Genomic DNA, 21,611 nt, shown 5'->3' with positions numbered 1-21,611 from the left:
TCATAAAAAAACTAACTTTTATTCCTATGCAAATGAGCCTCTAGGTGCTATGGGGGTGTCTTTTCAGCACCTAGAGGCTCGGTCTACTCACACTGTATGCCCGCCCATCTCGTCTTGAATGCCTGCCTCCATCTCAGCCATCGGACGAATTCTCGCGCCTGCGCCGTTCACTTCTGTCATCGGCGCAGGCGCAGTGAGTAAATGATACGCTCCTGGTGCCGGATTCCTCACTGCGCCTGCGCCGACTACGCCACAGTGAGGAAGCCGGCATCAGGAGAGCGGCCTTCACTCACTGCGCCTGTGCCGAAGACAGAAGTGAACGGCGCAGGCGCGTGAATTCTTCCGATGGCTGTGATGGAGGCAGGCATTCAAGACTAGATGGGCGGGCATACAGTGTGAGTAGACCGAGCCTCTAGGTGCTGAAAAGACACCCCCATAGCATCTAGAGGCTCATTTGCATAGGAATAAAAGTTAGTTTTTTAATGAAACGGCTCCACACAAAGGTCTAAGAATTGCATGGTTATGGAGATCAGACACTAGCATATCGCTAGTGTCTGAAAGCTAATTCGGTCAAACTGAAGTGGTAGAAACCCTTTAAAGTAATGATGGCCACTCGTTTTTCTTTACTTAGCTGCTTTTTTCTTGCCATAATACAAATTCTAACAGTCTATTCAGTAGGACTATCAGCTGTGTATCCACCTGACTTCTCCACAACGCAACTGATGGTCCCAACCCCATTTATAAGGCAAGAAATCCCACTTATTAAACCTGACAGGGCACACCTGTGAAGTGAAGACCATTTCAGGTGACTACCTCTTGAAGCTCATCAAGAGAATGCCAAGAGTGTGCAAAGCAGTAATCAAAGCAAACGGTGGCTACTTTGAAGAACCTAGAATATGACATATTTTCAGTTGTTTCACACTTTTTTGTTATGTATATAATTCCACATGTGGTAATTCATAGTTTTGATGCCTTCAGTGTGAATCTACAATTTTCATAGTCATGAAAATAAAGAAAACTCTTTGAATGAGAAGGTGTGTCCAAACTTTTGGTCTGTACTGTGTATATGTACAACAGAAAAATAATGAAAATTTACTTAAAATCAGCTAATTAAAATCAGAAATTGCTTTTGAATTATGGTTCAACAAAATAACTTTATAAAACAAACTACTCTGGACAAAAATGATGGTTCCCTAGAAAAGACTGAAAATAATTTGACCCTAGGAACATGTCAATCAGCATCACCGGTGTCTTCAAACTTGTAATCAGTCAGTCTGCCTATTTAGAGGGTGAAAAGTGGTCACTGTGCTGTTTTGGTATCATGGTGGGCAGGCTCTGACTGGCCCACCAGGGAGGTGGGGGATTCCTTGGTAGGCCCCCAGTCTCCTGCATCGGGAGATAAGACAAAGCAGTAATTATTTATCTTTTCTCAGGAGAGATAATTATTGTAACCACAAGGTGGCAGTATCACACAGTGATGCAGCCTCCTACTGGTGTACATTGTACAGGAGGCCCTGCAGTATCTTCTTAACCTCCCGGCTGCTGGCAGTGAAGGAGGAGAGAACATGTCTGGCCATCCTCCTGCTGTCAGGAATCTGTGGCTGCTGGAGAGAAGGACTCCTCTGTGGTGCTGGGCTGATTTCTCAGGTGTGTGACAGTAGTGATCTGTAGAAGAATGTAAGGGGGAAATAGGGGATTTTGGCGGGATTCTGAAATAGGGGAGTGGCATTGGCGGGATTCTGCCCTAAGTCCCCCCAATGCCTCTGCTTTAGGTGCACCCCGATTAGTGCCCCAGTTCCAGATGCCCCCCAATGCCCCCACTCTAAATGCACCCCTAATGTTACCCCTTATCCAGTTGAACCCCTAATACCTCTTCTCCAGGATCACTACTATTACCCTGCCTCAGGCGACCCTAATGCCTCTGCTTTAGGCTACTTTCACACTAGCGTTCGATCGGATCCGTCTGCATTATATTGGCAAAAAAAAAGTGTGAAATTAGCCTGAGCGGATCCGTCCAGACTTTTACATTGAAAGTCAATGGGGGACGGATCCGCTTGAAGATTGAGCCATATTGTGGCATCTTCAAACGGATCCGTCCCCATTGACTTACATTGTAAGTCTGGATGGATCCGCACGCCTCCGCACGGCCAGCAGTTTTCCGCCTGCTGAGCGGAGCGGAGGCTGAACGCCGCCAGACTGATGCAGTCTGAGCGGATCCGCATCCATTCAGACTGCATCAGGTTTGGACGGAAGCGTTCGGGTCCGCTCGTGAGCCCCTTCAAACGGAACTCACGAGCGGACAGCCGAACGCTAGTGTGAAACTAGCCTTAGGTGCACCCCTATTATTGCCACAGCTCAAGATGCCCCCACTCTAAATGCACCGCTAATATTACCTCTTCTCCAGTTACCCCTGCTCCAGGATCCCCACTGTTACCCGTATTTACTATTTACAGGCATCACTGCTGCCATGTTAAGATATACTGGTGATGGAGTGGTGGAGGATTTAAAGGAGTTGTCCAGGTTTTCAAGTTATCCTCTCCACACCATCGAGCATAACTATATGATTAGTGGGGTCTGATTCTGCGACCCCCACGGATCCCAGGAACGGGTCCTATTCCCCTTTTTGATGGTCGGACAGGCCACACATATGCCCTGCTGCTCCATCTATTCTCTCTGGGACCACTGGAAATAGCCAGCGCTGTACTCCGCCATCTCCAGCGAACCCATAGAGAATGGATGGGGAGGCAGGGCATATGCTCCACCTGCCACTCGATCCAGAAGGGGGATTAGTGGGGGCTCCAGCGTTCAGACCCCCACGGATCACTTAGTTATCCCAGATCCTGTGGATAGTGGATAACTAGAAAAGTGGACACCGGCCCTTTAACAGGCGAGCATTTCTATTTTAGTTTGACACATATTTTGGGCCAGATTTTTTATTATTATTACATTTTTTTTACACCCAAAGAAAACCTTTAAGGATAGGGAATGTGAAAAGGTCCAACAGCTATGACACGACAGGTGATAAGTGTCTGATTGGTGGGGGTCTGACTTCTGGGACCCCCATGATCCAGGAAACGTGGTCTTAGACCCTTGTTCACATAGATTGGCGGTAATGTAATGTCTCAGGACCCCTTTTTTCATGATCAGTGGGTGTTCCAGCAGTCAGACCCCAGCAATCTGATACTTCTCACCGATCCTGTAGATAGACGAGAGGTCATTATGGTCGGACAACCCTTGTAAATATACTGTAGATTATGTGCAATCTGAGGAGGTTACGATTTAGTAAATTTCATGGCAGACATTTATGCTTAAAGGGTTTGTCTCACTTCAGTAAATGGCATTTATCATGCAGTTAATACAAGGCACTTACTAATGTTTTGTGATTGTCCATGTTGCCTCCTTTCCATCACATTATACACAGCGCGTATCCGCGGTTATTACCACCGTGTAATCCAGCAGCGGTGGCCGTGCTTACACACTATAGGGAAAGGCTGGAAGTGCCTTGTCTGATGTGCTTATGTGACTTGTCAAAAAGCTCCAGTTTTGTCTCATGTATCCAAAGGACGTTCTTCCGGAAGCTTTTTGGCTTGTCAATATGCATTTGGCAAGTTTCAGTCTTGTTTTTGTATTGTTCGCTTTAAACAGTGGTTTCCTCCTTGGTCGTCTTTCATTAATTTCACATTGGCTACGAACATGGCGGATGGAGCAGCCTGACACTGATGTACGTCGACCTCAGAGTTCACCTCTAATCTCTTTGGAAGTTGTTCATTTTATCCGTCTCTTCTATTTGTCATCAATTTTCCTCTTGCGGCCACGTCCAGGGAGGTTGGTTACAGTCCAGTAGACCTCAAACTTTTGTATAATATGTGCAATTGTTGTAATAGGATCATCCAGCAGTTTGGAGATGGTCTTATAGTCTTTACCTTTAATATGTTTGTCTGTCATTTTCATTCTAATCTCTCCTTAGCTTTCTTTGGCCCATGTTCAGTGCAGTACCCACCGTGATGCTAAACAGCACAGTGACCACTTTTCACCCTGTAAATAGGCAGACTGACTGATTACAAGTATGAAGACACCTGTGATGCTGATTACAGGACACACCTTACTTTAACATGTCCCTAGGGTCGAATGATTTTTGAACATTGGTGCCTAGCAGCGCTGGGGTCCTAGGTTCGAATCCGACCAAGGGCAACATCTGCACGGAGTTTGTATGTTCTCCCCGTGTTTGCGTGGGTTTCCTCCGGGTTCTCCGATTTCCTCCCACAACCCAAAGACATACTGATAGGGACCTTAGATTGTGAGCCCCATTGGGGACAGTTGGATGCTAATGTCTGTAAAAGCGCTGTGAAATATAGTAGTGCTATATAAGTGCATAAAATAAATAAATAAATCAAAAAAATATATATATCTTTTTTTAGGGGTACCTTCATTTTTGTCCAGACCAGATTCATTAGTTTGCTTTTTTTATTTTTTATTATTCTGTTGAACCAGAATTCAAAAGCAGTGTCTGATTTCCATTAGCTGATTTTCAGTACATTTTTATTTATTATTACTTTTGTCAGTTTTGAGTTATTTCAGTGACCATTGTAGGTTTTTCTTTCTTTAACGGAAGGGTACCAAGAATTTTGTGCACGTGTGTGTACATACAGTATGTATATATATATATCTCTATATACACAGCTACAGGATCACATTTTACAGTTGCCATGACAACCGATGGAACGTGCCTGTAGAGAGTCTCACAGTGTGGACGGAGGAGAACGTCCTGGTGCTGCCCAGCCCACAATGGAAATTCATACCACGGCAGAAAATAGGAATTTACCCAACAGGAGAAGCAACGTGAGGGCTGGAAACCAAACCCCAATTTAATATAATTGTGTGTATAATAATAGAGGGGGATAATATTTATTTATTTATATTATTATACAAGTGTATAAAATAAATAAATAATGCCCCATGGAGGGGGGGGGGGGAGAGACGGACGCACATGACTGCGCCAAATCAGCTCTATTTATAGTCAAATGGGCCCATCCTCAAAACCGTAGATACCTCTTTGCATATTTTTTTTCCCCCATGGAGCATTGCCAAGTGTTGGGACACAACCAGTCTCCTTAAAGGGGTTGTCTCATCATGGACAATGGGGGCATATCGCTAGGATATGCCCCCATTGTCTTATAGGTGCGGGTCCTCACCTACATCGAGAAAGGAGCCCCGCAAGGTGGTGGCTTGAGGACTCCACTACCAAGCCGGCTCCCCATAAAAGTAAATGGGAGCGTATCGCGCATGCGCGGCCCCCGCTCCCATTCATTTCTATGAGGCCGACGGAAATAGCCGAGCCAGCGCTCGGCTATTTTCGCCGGCCCCATAGAAAATGAATAGAGAGCGGATGCGCATGGGCAGTGCGCCCTCCTATACTTGCGAGGCTCCGTTCTCGATATAGGTGTGGATCCCACACCTATAAGACAATGGGGGCATATCCTAGCGATATGCCCCCATTGTCCATGATGAGACAACCTCTTTAAGCAGTACCTTCCCTAAAATAAGCCCTACTTGATAGATTTTGCTACTGAGACATGCAGTTGTTGGAAGTACTTGGCCTGCCCATAATGAGGGATAATTCCCGGAAGGTTTGGGTCAAAAGGTATTTCCGAAAGTGCATGTCTGAGCCGCCTTCCAACACCACGAGCTGGGACCTTCCCCCATTATAATCAGCACTGCTTACAGACACCGGCAAATAGTTCTAGATCCTGGCACCTATAAAGACATTGTAAAATCCATGTTTGTTGGAAAGGCTTCTTGAAAAAAAAAAAAACGGATGACAGAGCATCCTGCTGCGCGGACCCCCAGCGATCAGCTGTAATCTGCAGGAGAACCTGGCAACAGGTCTTCAGTTACCCTGCAGCGCCTCTACAGGGGAAATGAAGTATTACTACGGAAATCAATGGGCTGTCCCTGTAATGTACGGACCCCCCCTCATCCTGCTATTGAATAGCGGCCAAGACCCCCCCCCCCCCCCTCTATTAATTCAGAATTTCCAAATAGGAAATTTTAAATTAGGAGAATAGGACAATCCCTTTAAGCCAAGAAGCTGAACCTCTGAATACTGATCTAATATGGAGACCTCCAGGGATGGTGGTAGGAGCACCTTCACTGCCCTAGATGACCAGGTAAGCTTCTATTAACCCCTTCACTGACACACACCACCCGGGATGTCAACAGAAGTTTGAACTAATCCCCCTCACCATCCTGAATCACTAGGGATGTTACCATTAAAGTTTTCATTAACCTAGACCCCCAGTGACACTGATACCAGTTGGCCATTACACCTAGAGGCTCAGTTCTCTCTGCTCTCTGCATTTTGATTGGCAGGGCCAGGTGTGATCACTTTTACACTGCCTGGTCCTGTCAATCAAAGGGCAGAGGGTGCAGAGCCTCTAGGTGTAATGGTAACGCCCCCGTTGCTCCTAGAGGCTAATTTGCATATGTTAAATCATCATTTTTCTCAGCAATGCGGGCACATATGAACATGGGACCAACACAGATGCCTTCAGCTGCCAAGTGCACATATAACAGGTCAGCCAGTGTCATAGATACAAAACTGCTGACAGATGCCCTTTAAGTCATAGGCGTAATTAACCCCGAATTTCATCAGCACCTAACGACCAACTTCCTGTGAGATGTGTAAATGTGAAACATAAATAGAAGTTTTAGTTAATCTTATTCCCAAGTTCTGATGAGATAGCATCGCCTGTTTGCCTGGCCCCGCTTATCTTTTATGAGCGGTAAGCCTCAGTGCACCATCAGGTGATATGGAAGAGGATTTTTCACTTGTTTTTTTATATTGAAGAGGTCAACAAACATAACCTTGCCTGAGAGCCGCAGGATTTATAACATACCGCCACAATGAGATATATCCGACCATAAAAACGACTTCATGTAGGAAATTCACTGCCAGGATTCCGGCTTCCCTTCCTTTTACACAAGGAGACGATTGTAAAAACCTAAGCATTAAAGGGGTTGTCCGATTTTTACTATTCATGACCTATCCTCAGGATAGATAATCAATGTCAGATCGGCGGGGGTCCAACTCCCGGAACCTCCGCCAATCAGCTGTTTGTAGAGAAAGCATCGCTGCCACCTCTGCTCTGTTTACCTGCTCGCCGCAGCAACTGCGTTGGTGAGGGGGTGTAATTACAAGTATGGCGTCCCCATTCACCTCTACTTCTATTCACTTGAACAGAAAGGAGCCGCCCCATAGAAGTGAATTTAAAATGTTAAATTTTTTAAAATACACGGATAGGAATACCAGACTAATTCACCGAAGTATCACGCAGTATTATAGTAGTTATATTCTTGCACGTAGGAGGCAGTATTATAGAAGTTATATTCTTGTACATAGGAGCAGTATTATAGTAGATATATTCTTGTACATAGGAGCAGTATTATAGTAGTTATATTCTTGTACATAGGAGCAGTATTATAGTAGTTATATTCTTGTACATAGGAGGCAGTATTATAGTAGTTATATTCTTGTACATAAGCAGTATTATAGTAGTTATATTCTTGTACATAGGAGCAGTATTATAGTAGTTATATTCTTGTACATAGGAGGCAGTATTATAGTAGTTATATTCTTGTACACAGGAGGCAGTATTATAGTAGTTATATTCTTGTACATAGGAGCAGTATTATAGTAGTTATATTCTTGTACATAGGAGCAGTATTATAGTAGTTATATTCTTGTACATAGGAGCAGTAATATAGTAGTTATATTCTTGTACATAGGAGGCAGTATTATAGTAGTTATATTCTTGTACATAGGAGCAGTATTATAGTAGTTATATTCTTGTACATAGGAGCAGTATTATAGTAGTTATATTCTTGTACATAGGAGCAGTATTATAGCAGTTATAGTCTTGTACATAGGAGCAGTATTATAGTAGTTATATTCCTGTACATAGGGGCAGTGTTATAGTAGTTATATTCTTGTACATAGGAGCAGTATTATAGTAGTGATATTCTTGTACATAGGAGGCAGTATTATAGTAGTTATATTCTTGTACATAGGAGCAGTATTATAGTAGTTATATTCTTGTACATAGGAGGCAGTATTATAGCAGTTATAGTCTTGTACATAGGAGCAGTATTATAGTAGTTATATTCCTGTACATAGGGGCAGTGTTATAGTAGTTATATTCTTGTACATAGGAGCAGTATTATAGTAGTGATATTCTTGTACATAGGAGGCAGTATTATAGTAGTTATATTCTTGTACATAGGAGCAGTATTATAGTAGTGATATTCTTGTACATAGGAGCAGTATTATAGTAGTTATATTCTTGTACATAGGAGGCAGTATTATAGTAGTTATATTCTTGTACATAGGAGCAGTATTATAGTAGTTATATTCTTGTACATAGAAGCAGTATTATAGTAGTTATATTCTTGTACATAGGAGCAGTATTATATTAGTTATATTCCTGTACATAGGAGCAGTATTATAGTAGTTATATTCTTGTACATAGGAGCAGTATTATAGTAGTTATATACTTGTACATAGGAGCAGTATTATAGTAGTTATATTCTTGTACATAGGAGGCAGTATTATAGTAGTTATATTCTTGTACATAGGAGCAGTATTATAGTAGTGATATTCTTGTACATAGGAGGCAGTATTATAGTAGTTATATTCTTGTACATAGGAGCAGTATTATAGTAGTGATATTCTTGTACATAGGAGCAGTATTATAGTAGTGATATTCTTGTACATAGGAGCAGTATTATAGTAGTTATATTCTTGTACATAGGAGGCAGTATTATAGTAGTTATATTCTTGTACATAGGAGCTAGTATTATAGTAGTTATATTCTTGTACATAGGAGGCAGTATTATAGTAGTTATATTCTTGTACATAGGAGCAGTATTATAGTAGTTATATACTTGTACATAGGAGCAGTATTATAGTAGTTATATTCTTGTACATAGGAGCAGTATTATAGTAGTTATATTCTTGTACATAGGAGCAGTATTATAGTAGTTATATTCTTGTACATAGGAGACAGTATTATAGTAGTTATATTCTTGTACATAGGAGGCAGTATTATAGTAGTTATATTCTTGTACATAGGAGGCAGTATTATAGTAGTTATATTCTTGTACATAGGAGCAGTATTATAGTAGTTATATTCTTGTACATAGGAGCAGTATTATAGTAGTTATATTCTTGTACATAGGAGCAGTATTATAGTAGTTATATTCTTGTACATAGGAGCAGTATTATAGTAGTTATATTCCTTGTACATAGGAGCAGTATTATAGTAGTTATATTCTTGTACATAGGAGCAGTATTATAGTAGTTATATTCTTGTACATAGGAGGCAGTATTATAGTAGTTATATTCTTGTACATAGGGGCAGTATTATAGTAGTTATATTCTTGTACATAGGAGGCAGTATTATAGTAGTTATACTCTTGTACATAGGAGCAGTATTATAGCAGTTATATTCTTGTACATAGGAGCAGTATTATAGTAGTTATATTCTTGTAAATGGGAGCAGTATTATAGTAGTTATATTCTTGTACATAGGAGCAGTATTATAGTAGTTATATTCTTGTACATAGGAGGCAGTATTATAGTAGTTATATTCTTGTACATAGGGGCAGTATTATAGTAGTTATATACATAGGAGGCAGTATTATAGTAGTTATACTCTTGTACATAGGAGCAGTATTATAGTAGTAATATTCTTGTACATAGGAGCAGTATTATAGTAGTGATATTCTTGTACATAGGAGCAGTATTATAGTAGTTATATTCTTGTACATAGGAGCAGTATTATATTAGTTATATTCCTGTACATAGGAGCAGTATTATAGTAGTTATATTCTTGTACATAGGAGCAGTATTATAGTAGTTATATACTTGTACATAGGAGCAGTATTATAGTAGTTATATTCTTGTACATAGGAGGCAGTATTATAGTAGTTATATTCTTGTACATAGGAGGCAGTATTATAGTAGATATACTCTTGTACATAGGAGCAGTATTATATTAGTTATATTCCTGTACATAGGAGCAGTATTATAGTAGTTATATTCTTGTACATAGGAGCAGTATTATAGTAGTTATATACTTGTACATAGGAGCAGTATTATAGTAGTTATATTCTTGTACATAGGAGGCAGTATTATAGTAGTTATATTTTTGTACATAGGAGCAGTATTATAGTAGTGATATTCTTGTACATAGGAGGCAGTATTATAGTAGTTATATTCTTGTACATAGGAGCAGTATTATAGTAGTGATATTCTTGTACATAGGAGCAGTATTATAGTAGTGATATTCTTGTACATAGGAGCAGTATTATAGTAGTTATATTCTTGTACATAGGAGGCAGTATTATAGTAGTTATATTCTTGTACATAGGAGCTAGTATTATAGTAGTTATATTCTTGTACATAGGAGGCAGTATTATAGTAGTTATATTCTTGTACATAGGAGCAGTATTATAGTAGTTATATCTTGTACATAGGAGCAGTATTATAGTAGTATATTCTTGTACATAGGAGCAGTATTATAGTAGTTATATTCTTGTACATAGGAGCAGTATTATAGTAGTTATATTCTTGTACATAGGAGCAGTATTATAGTAGTTATATTCTTGTACATAGGAGGCAGTATTATAGTAGTTATATTCTTGTACATAGGAGGCAGTATTATAGTAGTTATATTCTTGTACATAGGAGCAGTATTATAGTAGTTATATTCTTGTACATAGGAGCAGTATTATAGTAGTTATATTCTTGTACATAGGAGCAGTATTATAGTAGTTATATTCTTGTACATAGGAGCAGTATTATAGTAGTTATATTCATGTACATAGGAGCAGTATTATAGTAGTTATATTCTTGTACATAGGAGCAGTATTATAGTAGTTATATTCTTGTACATAGGAGGCAGTATTATAGTAGTTATATTCTTGTACATAGGAGGCAGTATTATTGTACATAGGGGCAGTATTATAGTAGTTATATTCTTGTACATAGGAGGCAGTATTATAGTAGTTATACTCTTGTACATAGGAGCAGTATTATAGCAGTTATATTCTTGTACATAGGAGCAGTATTATAGTAGTTATATTCTTGTAAATGGGAGCAGTATTATAGTAGTTATATTCTTGTACATAGGAGCAGTATTATAGTAGTTATATTCTTGTACATAGGAGGCAGTATTATAGTAGTTATATTCTTGTACATAGGGGCAGTATTATAGTAGTTATATACATAGGAGGCAGTATTATAGTAGTTATACTCTTGTACATAGGAGCAGTATTATAGTAGTAATATTCTTGTACATAGGAGCAGTATTATAGTAGTTATATTCTTGTACATAGGAGGCAGTATTATAGTAGTGTCATGGTCTTACCTCCTTGCTGTTCCCTTCGTTTGACATGTGCTGGCGGCCATCTTGGTTTCTGGGTTTTCTTGTAGCCTCCCACCCTGCGGCTCCTCCTTCCCACTGGGAGGAGCTGGATGCCCAGCTCATATATATAGGAGGTCTGTGGCTTCAGTTCCTTGCTTGGTCCTCCTGTGTTCACATGCTTCCAAGACTGCTGCTGCTTCTGGTTTCTGATCCTGGCCTCGTCTGACTACCCCGTTGGTTCCTGATTCCGGCTTCGTCTGACTACCCCGTTGGTTCCTGATTCCGGCTTCGTCTGACTACCCCGTTGGTTCCTGTTCCTGGCTTCGTCTGACTACCCTTCTGGTTCCTGACCTCTGTCTCCGCAAGACCCTGCTTCGGTTTAGCCATCCGTTCGGACTTTGCTTACGGCTTGCTCTTCAATAAAACCTTCTTATTTTCCACTTATCTCTTGTTGTACGTCTGGTTCATGGTTCCATGACATTAGGACCAAGCCATGAATTCTGACGGTACAGGGCCACCCTCGCTACCTACGCTGGTTGCCAGACTTGATCAGCAGGATCACCTGTTGGGTCGGTTCGCTGTGGCGTTGCAAACCCTGCTTGAACGCACGGCTCATTTAGCTTCCGTTGCCGATGGGTCGGTTGTCGCTCCTGGGCCCGCTCCTACTGCCGCTCCGGTTGTTGCGCCAGAGTCTACCCTGACACCTGTTGCTGCGCCTGTGGTGTTTCAGGGTATGACCGGTTCTGCCCCCCTTCCACAGCGCTTTGGGGGAGAGCCAACTCAGTGCCGAGGTTTCCTTAACCAGGTGGGCATTTACTTCGAGTTGCTGCCACATGCCTTTCCTACTGAGAGATCAAGGGTGGGCTTCTTGATCTCGCTGCTCTCGGACAAGGCCTTGGCCTGGGCCAGCCCTTTATGGGAGAACAACAATCCGGTGGTTGCCGAGTTTTCCGGTTTTGTTGCTTCTCTTCGGAAGGTATTCGATGTGCCGGCTCGTGCTGCCTCTGCTGCGAAGCTCCTTATGTCCATCAGACAGGGTTCACGATCCGTAGCTGAATACGCCATTGAGTTTCGTACCCTGGCAGCAGAGGTGGGCTGGAATAATGAGGCTCTGGTCGCTGCTTTCTCTCATGGTCTCTCGGATGCCTTGAAGGATGAGGTTGCAGCTAAGGACCTACCAGTGGAGCTCGAGTCTCTTATTTCTTTCCTGATTTTGATTGACACCAGACTCAGGGAGAGACCTTCCTTTAAGGAGAGCCTGCGGAGGTCTCCTAACAGATTGGCGCCTACGTTTGCTGTCCCACCCGTGCCTCCCTCTCCTCCCACGCCTCCTGGGGATGACTTGTCTGGGGGTGAACCCATGCAGCGGGGGTTTGCTCGCCTGTCTGAGGGGGAGAGGGTACTCCGGAGACGCGAGGGCCGATGCATGTACTGTGGTCTCGGTGGGCATTTTCGGTTGGCATGTCCGAACCGTCCGGGAGAACGCTCGCACCTGAGGTCCTGTCGGGGGCAGATCTTGGGTGGAGTCTCCTCGTCCCCGGTTTCCCGTGTTGACAAACCACTGATCACGGTTGTCCTCTCCTGGGTCGGGGGCTCGGTGACGACCCAGGCGTTGGTGGACTCTGGTGCTGGTGGTTTGTTCATTGATAGAGTGTTCGTTGCCGCCAATTCCATTCCTCTGCAGCCTCGAGGTTCCCCACTGGCTCTTGAGGCGATAGACGGCAGACCCCTTCTGCCGCCACACGTGACTCATGAGACCCTTCCAGTGGGGATAGCCATTGGTGCCGTTCACAGAGAGTCGGTCTGTCTCCAGGTTATTTCGTCTCCACACTACTCGGTGGTCTTGGGGTACCCCTGGCTCCAGAAGCATAATCCGACTTTCGATTGGAGATCGGTCGAGATCCTCTCGTGGTCACCGCAGTGTGGGGCTAGTTGCATCCATGGGCCTGTCAAGTTGCTGTGTACTTCCTCGGACTCTCTGTTGCCTCCTGAATACGAAGAGTACCGGGATGTATTCGATAAGGTGCGCGCGGTTGCCCTACCTCCGCACCGCCCATACGATTGTGCCATAGAGTTACAATCCGGTGCCGTTCCTCCTCGTGGCAAAGTCTATCCACTGTCGGTAGCGGAGAATGAGGCCATGGAGGAGTACGTGAGGGAGGCGCTTTCACGCGGACACATTCGCAAATCCTCGTCCCCGGCAGGGGCTGGATTTTTCTTTGTGAAAAAGAAGGGCGGCGAGTTGAGGCCTTGCATCGATTACAGGGGTCTCAATCGCATCACGATCAAGAACGCTTACCCGATACCCTTGATTTCCGAGCTGTTCGATCGCCTCAAAGGGGCCACGGTCTTTACCAAACTCGACCTGAGGGCGGCATATAACCTGGTAAGGATCAAGGCGGGCGATGAGTGGAAGACCGCGTTTAACACCAGGACCGGTCATTATGAATCCTTGGTTATGCCCTTTGGGTTGTGCAATGCGCCCGCAGTCTTCCAGGAATTCATCAACGATGTTTTCCGTGACCTGTTGCAGCAGTGTGTGGTGGTCTATTTGGATGACATCTTGGTATATTCTGCATCCATGGAGGCCCACATTCTGGATGTCAGACGAGTGTTGCAACGCTTACGAGAGAACAAGCTGTTCGGTAAGCTTGAGAAATGCGAATTTCACCGATCCCAGGTAACCTTCTTAGGTTACATCATTTCCGCTGAGGGGTTCTCCATGGATCCTGAGAAGGTTTCGGCTGTCTTACAGTGGCCCCAGCCCAGTGGGCTTCGTGCCCTGCAGCGCTTTTTGGGCTTCGCCAATTATTATCGGAAGTTCATCAGGGACTTTTCCATGCTAGCCAAGCCTCTCACGGATCTGACCAGGAAGGGCAGTAATCCTCAGGTCTGGCCGCTCGAGGCCATCCGAGCTTTTGAGGCTCTAAAGTCCGCCTTTGTGTCGGCTCCGATTCTGTCGCATCCCAACCCTGGGTTGCCTTTTGTCCTCGAGGTGGACGCGTCTGAGACGGGAGTAGGCGCCCTCCTGTCTCAGCGTAGAACACCAGAGGGTCCTCTGCTTCCTTGTGGGTTTTACTCCCGGAAACTGTCTTCCGCGGAGTGCAACTATCAGATTGGTGACAGGGAGTTATTGGCCATCGTGCAGGCCCTTAAAGAATGGAGGCACTTGCTCGAGGGCTCGGTGGTTCCGGTTCTCATCCTGACGGACCACAAGAATCTGACCTACCTCTCTGAGGCCAAGAGATTGACACCACGTCAGGCCAGATGGGCTCTGTTCTTGTCACGTTTTAATTACGTGGTCTCCTACCTACCCGGCTCCAAGAACATCAGAGCGGATGCCTTATCACGGCAGTACTCCGAGCTGTCCGGGGAGGAGTCGATTCCGACTACGGTCATACCCCCGAATCAGATCCTGGCCGCTATTCGCACCAGCCTGACTTCTCCTCTGGGTGAGCAGATTTTGGCGGCTCAATCTGGTGCTCCCTCTGGGAGACCCAACGGCAGATGTTTTGTGCCTGAGGAGTTGCGCACTCGGTTGTTGCGAACCTACCATAACTCCAAGGCCGCGGGGCACCCTGGAAAGAATCAGCTGTCCTGGGCGGTTTCACGTCTGTTCTGGTGGCCTTCTCTACGTTCCGACATCGCCGCATATGTAGCGGCATGCTCCGTTTGTGCCCAGAGTAAGTCCCCTCGGCACCTTCCGTTGGGCCTTTTGCAACCCATAGCCACCGGGGAGCGTCCATGGTCACACCTGGGGATGGATTTCATTGTGGACCTCCCTGCATCCCGAGGCCATACGGTCATTCTCATGATTGTGGATCGGTTTTCCAAAATGTGCCACTGTGTTCCTCTCAAGAAGTTACCCTCTGCACAAGAGTTGGCCTCGATTTTTGCCAGGGAGGTCTTCCGGTTGCACGGTTTGCCCAAGGAGATTGTGTCGGATCGGGGGAGTCAGTTTGTGTCCAGGTTCTGGCGCGCCTTTTGCTCCCAGTTGGGGATTCATCTCTCTTTCTCCTCGGCCTACCACCCTCAGTCCAATGGGGCCGCAGAACGATCCAATCAGGCCTTGGAGCAATTCCTTCGTTGCTATGTCTCCGATCACCAAGACAATTGGGTTGACCTCCTGCCTTGGGCTGAGTTTGCCAGGAACACGGCGGTGAACTCTTCCTCTGGGACGTCTCCCTTCATGGCCAATTATGGGTTCCAACCTGCCGTGTTACCGGAGGTATTCTCTCCCCAGGATATTCCGGCTGTGGAGGATCACCTTTCCGTCCTACGTGCTTCTTGGGTACAGATCCAGAGGTCCCTTGAGGTCTCTGCGCAGCGCCAGAAACTCCAGGCTGATCGCAGACGAGCGCCCGCTCCTTCCTACCAGGTCGGAGACCGCGTATGGTTGTCCACCCGCAACCTCAACCTTCGAGTGCCCACTCCCAAGCTGGCGCCTCGCTTTGTTGGTCCCTTCCGAGTGCTTCGCAGGGTAAACCCGGTAGCCTATGCCCTTGCGCTTCCTCCTGGCATGCGGATCTCCAACGTGTTTCATGTCTCCCTGTTGAAGCCACTGGTGTGTAATCGTTTCACTTCCTCGATTCCTCGGCCTCGTCCGGTCCAAGTGGGCAATCGTGAGGAGTATGAGGTGAGCAATATCCTGGACTCACGCCTGGTCCGCGGCCGGGTGCAGTTTTTGGTCCATTGGCGTGGTTATGGTCCAGAGGAGCGTTCCTGGGTTCCCTCCGCAGATGTCCATGCTCCTGCTTTGCTCCGAGCCTTCCACGCACGCTTCCCTCAGAAACCGTTCCTTACTCCGCGGAGGAGGGGCCCTTGAGGGGGAGGTACTGTCATGGTCTTACCTCCTTGCTGTTCCCTTCGTTTGACATGTGCTGGCGGCCATCTTGGTTTCTGGGTTTTCTTGTAGCCTCCCACCCTGCGGCTCCTCCTTCCCACTGGGAGGAGCTGGATGCCCAGCTCATATATATAGGAGGTCTGTGGCTTCAGTTCCTTGCTTGGTCCTCCTGTGTTCACATGCTTCCAAGACTGCTGCTGCTTCTGGTTTCTGATCCTGGCCTCGTCTGACTACCCCGTTGGTTCCTGATTCCGGCTTCGTCTGACTACCCCGTTGGTTCCTGATTCCGGCTTCGTCTGACTACCCCGTTGGTTCCTGTTCCTGGCTTCGTCTGACTACCCTTCTGGTTCCTGACCTCTGTCTCCGCAAGACCCTGCTTCGGTTTAGCCATCCGTTCGGACTTTGCTTACGGCTTGCTCTTCAATAAAACCTTCTTATTTTCCACTTATCTCTTGTTGTACGTCTGGTTCATGGTTCCATGACAAGTAGTTATACTCTTGTACATAGGAGCAGTATTATATTAGTTATATTCCTGTACATAGGAGCAGTATTATAGTAGTTATATTCTTGTACATAGGAGCAGTATTATAGTAGTTATATACTTGTACATAGGAGCAGTATTATAGTAGTTATATTCTTGTACATAGGAGGCAGTATTATAGTAGTTATATTCTTTTACATAGGAGCAGTATTATAGTAGTGATATTCTTGTACATAGGAGGCAGTATTATAGTAGTTATATTCTTGTACATAGGAGCAGTATTATAGTAGTGATATTCTTGTACATAGGATGCAGTATTATAGTAGTTATATTCTTGTACATAGGAGGCAGTATTATAGTAGTTATATTCTTGTACATAGGAGGCAGTAATATAGTAGTTATATTCTTGTACATAGGAGCAGTATTATAGTAGTTATATTCTTGTACATAGGAGCAGTATTATAGTAGTTATATTCTTGTACATAGGAGCAGTATTATAGTAGTTATATTCTTGTACATAGGAGCAGTATTATAGTAGTTATATTCTTGTACATAGGAGCAGTATTATAGTAGTTATCCTGTAAGGTAGGTATATTATTGATGTAGTTATTACAGTAAGTTCTTGTAGCCATACGGTTGGACTCTATGGTGTGGTACATAATTGATGTATGATGTGATGTGCACAGAGTTGTCCATGTTTTTAGGTATGACATGCAGTGCATATTGTTGGATGTGAATAGTTAATCCCTCCTGTATGTGCCCCAGGTCCGGATGTTTTTCACAAGGCATGTTCCTTTATCTTTTTCGTTATGTGATGTAACCATGGTAACAGCAGAATGCTCTCCGAACCAGGTTAAATTTTCTGTTGCCATTCATGTCAGCTCAATATGTCACCTCACAAAATTTCATCTAAAAAAGACAACTTTTCAATCACTTGAACAATGTTGATTTTGTAATATTAACCCCGAGGGATCCTCTGCAGAAAGTGGGGGACCTGAGCACCAGGCAGAATAATGTTTGGAGATGGGCAGAGTTTCCCTTTAATGGTACCTAGTGCTGGAATATAGCATGGTAGAAAGGGGCAATTGGAAGAAGCTTCCAACAGCTAGCAAATCCCACCACTATGTGTGACATGGCCGCGAGAGGGGTCATCTCCGGACCACCCACAGGCCTTATATTGTCAACATAGGAAAAGCTAGGAAGACGCCTAAAGGGGAGAATTTCCCCGATTTATTCTGCAGCGTATGATAGAGACGCCCTCGCTTGTTCTCCCTGCTCAGTGATAACAGATGATATACAATGATATGCTCATAAGATCGGACGCTCGGACACATATTGATCTCCTCGAGGACAGGGATCAATGTCTGTCAGACGCAGGTAATTCTTTGTGTGAAGGAATATGAATAAAAGTCATGTCTTTTGACAAATACCATAAATTACACAATTATACTGTGAGTAAGAGTGGAGAAACGGAGCCCCTGTGGTCACCAATGACAGGACACATTCAGCTTCATGTCAAACACTGAACTTAGCAGAGGTGAAAGAGTGTTCACTTCATCTGCAAAAGGGTGTGAATCCAGTCACTGTGTATATACATGACATTACTTATTCTGTATTATACTCCAGAGCTGCACTCACTATTCTGCTGGTGCAGTCACTGTGTACATACATTACATTACTTATCCTGTACTGATACTGAGTTACATCCTGTATTATACTCCAGAGCTGTGCTCACTATTCTGCTGGTGCAGTCACTGTGTACATACATTACATTACTTATCCTGTACCCTTTACATCCTGTATTATACTCCAGAGCTGCACTCACTATTCTGCTGGTGCAGTAACTGTGTACATACATTACATTACTTATCCTGTACTGATCCTGAGTTACATCCTGTATTATACTCCAGAGCTGCACTCACTATTCTGCTGGTGCAGTCACTGTGTACATACATTACATTACTTAACCTGTACTGATCCTGAGTTACATCCTGTATTATACTCCAGAGCTGCACTCACTATTCTGCTGGTGCAGTCACTGTGTACATACATTACATTACTTATCCTGTACTGTACCGTTACACAGGTACCATACTCTTACCGATCTGACCGTGCCGCAGCTCCATTTCATTACTCTGCTCTCACTGTGTTACATCATTGCCTCTGCTGCAAGCAATGGAAGCAGAAATCTGCTCTGACCGGACAGATGTGAACGTCCCTTGTGAGGCCTGACCTTTAATAACATTTAATGAGTGAAGGTTCCCTCTAGATATCAGCGCGTTCCCCTCAAGCGCTGCGCACACGCCCCGTACAGATGTCTCTGTGTAATATGTGAACATCAACAAGGAGGTAATTAGGCAATTCACAGGAAAGTATCGCAGGAGAAGCCGGCCGCCTGTCTGCAGAACGTGCGTTCTGTTACCAGCACTCGGCAGGCGGATTGTGGGCTGCAGCGGTAATCGCGGGCAGGCGGTATGTGGGTATACTAGCTAAACTAGTCTCTGGGGAGGTTATGGTGATGCCCAACCTCCTGCCAACCAGTACGTCACCCATGTATCAGTGCGGTTTAATTGAAGCTGGCGCGGCGCTCACTTGGTCCCTGCAGGTAAATCTCTAACACCCTGGAGTCATGTTTGTGGTCATACATCGTAGGGACAATATGGCGTTACATGGCAGTCATTCAAGCAAAACTGTACCCAACCCCCTCCCCAAATGACGTCCATCTTCCATAACTGTCTGGGACCAAGTACTGGATCCTTACAGATCACAGGATTGTGCTGTTCCTCTATTATTCCTTCTAGAGAGTCCATCTACAACTGGGTATCACCTTACGTAGACTGCCCAATCTCTGCAGATTCATTGTGTACTGACACAACCCTTTTCACAAGGGGGAATGGGTATTGCCCAGTTGTCAATGTATTCAAACATTTCCAGAAGGAATAACAGAGGAATAGAGTCCTAAGGAAAGGTACTCCAGTATTAGGAGAGTGGATGGGTCCTCAGTAACTTGTCATCTACATTATGGATGGTGGCTCCAGTGTCAGTCATGCTCCGCACTGTAGACTCTGTAATCCTTTAATCACTAAATCTTGCTGATTCAGATTTGTTTGTCCACACAGTGTTCAGTAGAAGACAGGAACACGACAGTATCGTCCTTCCAGTCATTTTTGGAATCATATGTTTGGTGGGCACCATCGGTAACTGCATCGTCATCTACACGATAACCAAGAAGCCAAAGGGGAACCACAACATCGCCGACATCTTCATTGTAAGCCTGTCGGTGACCGACCTCCTCTTCTTGCTTGGAATGCCATTTTTGATCCACCAGCTACTGGGCAATGGCGTCTGGCGTTTTGGGGCCACCATGTGTACAATCATTACCGCTTTGGATGCCAACAGCCAGTTTGCCAGTACCTACATCCTCACCGCCATGTCAGTTGACCGCTACCTTGCCACAGTACACCCCATCCGCTCTTCGTACGTGCGGACAACCTGTGCGGCAGCCATGGTCATCCTGCTGTTGTGTCTCTGCTCATTGATCACCATCATCCCAGTCTTCATGTACACCCAACTCATCGAGCTTCCAGATGGCAACGCCGGCTGCGGCATCATCCTGCCCAACTTGTCCATTGATATTTACTGGTACACCCTCTACCAGTTCTTCTTGGCTTTCGTCATCCCTCTACTCATCATCTGCGTGGTCTACATCAAGATCCAGAAGCGTATCTCATGCGTGGTGGTCCCTCTACCCCAAAGAAATTTCCGAGTCCGATCCAAGAAGATCACGAGAACGTCTGTGACTATCTGCTCTGCCTTCTTCATATGTTGGGCTCCATATTATATCCTACAGCTGGTGCACCTCAAGGTGGAAGATCCCACAGTCGAATTTCTATATGCCTACAACGTGGCCATTAGCCTCGGCTACGCCAACAGCTGCATCAACCCCTTCATATACATTGTCTTGAGCGACACCTTCAAGAGGCATCTGATTAAGGCGGTGTGCCCGGGGCACCAGCAGAGAAGAGGGGAGCGACATGCCACCAGCGAGGTCAGCCCATCCGTCAGGATATGCTCGGTACCAACTCAAGAGACCTCCTTAAGCATGATGTACTCCAACAATATAGACAATTATATCTCTCTGTCCGTTTCCGTTCCATGAATAAACCAAGCTTAAAGGACTTCAAAGCTACCAGAACGATCTTCTTTTCAATTCCTAAAGAACATGCTGCTTCAGTCAGCTCTAACTTTTTTCCCAGACTTTTATTGCCCCATCTCAGAGGAGGCAAAACTAGGGGCATATACAAAATTCACAGGGCCCCATAAACTCAGAATGGGCCCCACTGAGAGCTGATGTCCACCTTTAAATTTTTAGGTCTAACATCCTGTGATCATCAAGTTTGTAATATACTTACACAGGAAACTCAGACTTGATAATTGATAAAATTCTGTCTGCCTGCAGCCACCACTAGGGGGAGCACACTGAATATGGAACTTAATGGTAGCTGTATACATCTGTATGCAGTGAGATCCCCCTAGTGGTGACTGCAGGTATGAGAAACAGGTTAATATCAAGCCCTCTTCTGCCTTGGGTCACCTAGAAGTCATGCGTCCTGCCTTTATGGTAGACACCTGCTCTTGAGGGCAACTGATTCTTATTGTGGCGGTCGAGGGAGTCTTATAGGCGATGCTCCATGGGCAAAAAAAAGTATGCAAGTTAGCTCTCCTCCAGAAGGAAGAAAACGGTCTCTCTAGTGCCACCTGTAGGTAGCTACTCTATAAATCAATGTTTTTCCTTGTGGAGATCCAGCTAGATAAATGAAGAAGGTCACAGACGGTAAATGAAGGAGGTCACGGAAGGTAAACG

General features: G+C 44.8%; 1 protein-coding gene across 1 annotated transcript in view; it reads left to right on the top strand.

The window, feature by feature from the left end:
- Positions 1–20,906, top strand: part of LOC122945505 — a 36,528-nt gene extending 15,622 nt beyond the window's left edge. The window contains exon 3 of the mRNA XM_044304568.1: positions 19,849–20,906. Coding sequence (XP_044160503.1) covers positions 19,849–20,906 — 1,058 coding nt within the window. The remainder of the gene's footprint in view (positions 1–19,848) is intronic.
- The last annotated feature ends 705 nt before the right edge of the window (positions 20,907–21,611 follow it).

This window comes from Bufo gargarizans, chromosome 8 (assembly GCF_014858855.1).
Source record: "Bufo gargarizans isolate SCDJY-AF-19 chromosome 8, ASM1485885v1, whole genome shotgun sequence".
NCBI classification, from domain to species: Eukaryota; Metazoa; Chordata; class Amphibia; order Anura; family Bufonidae; genus Bufo; species Bufo gargarizans.
Note: the sequence above shows the minus strand (reverse complement) of the source record. Positions and strands in the feature narration are given on the sequence as shown.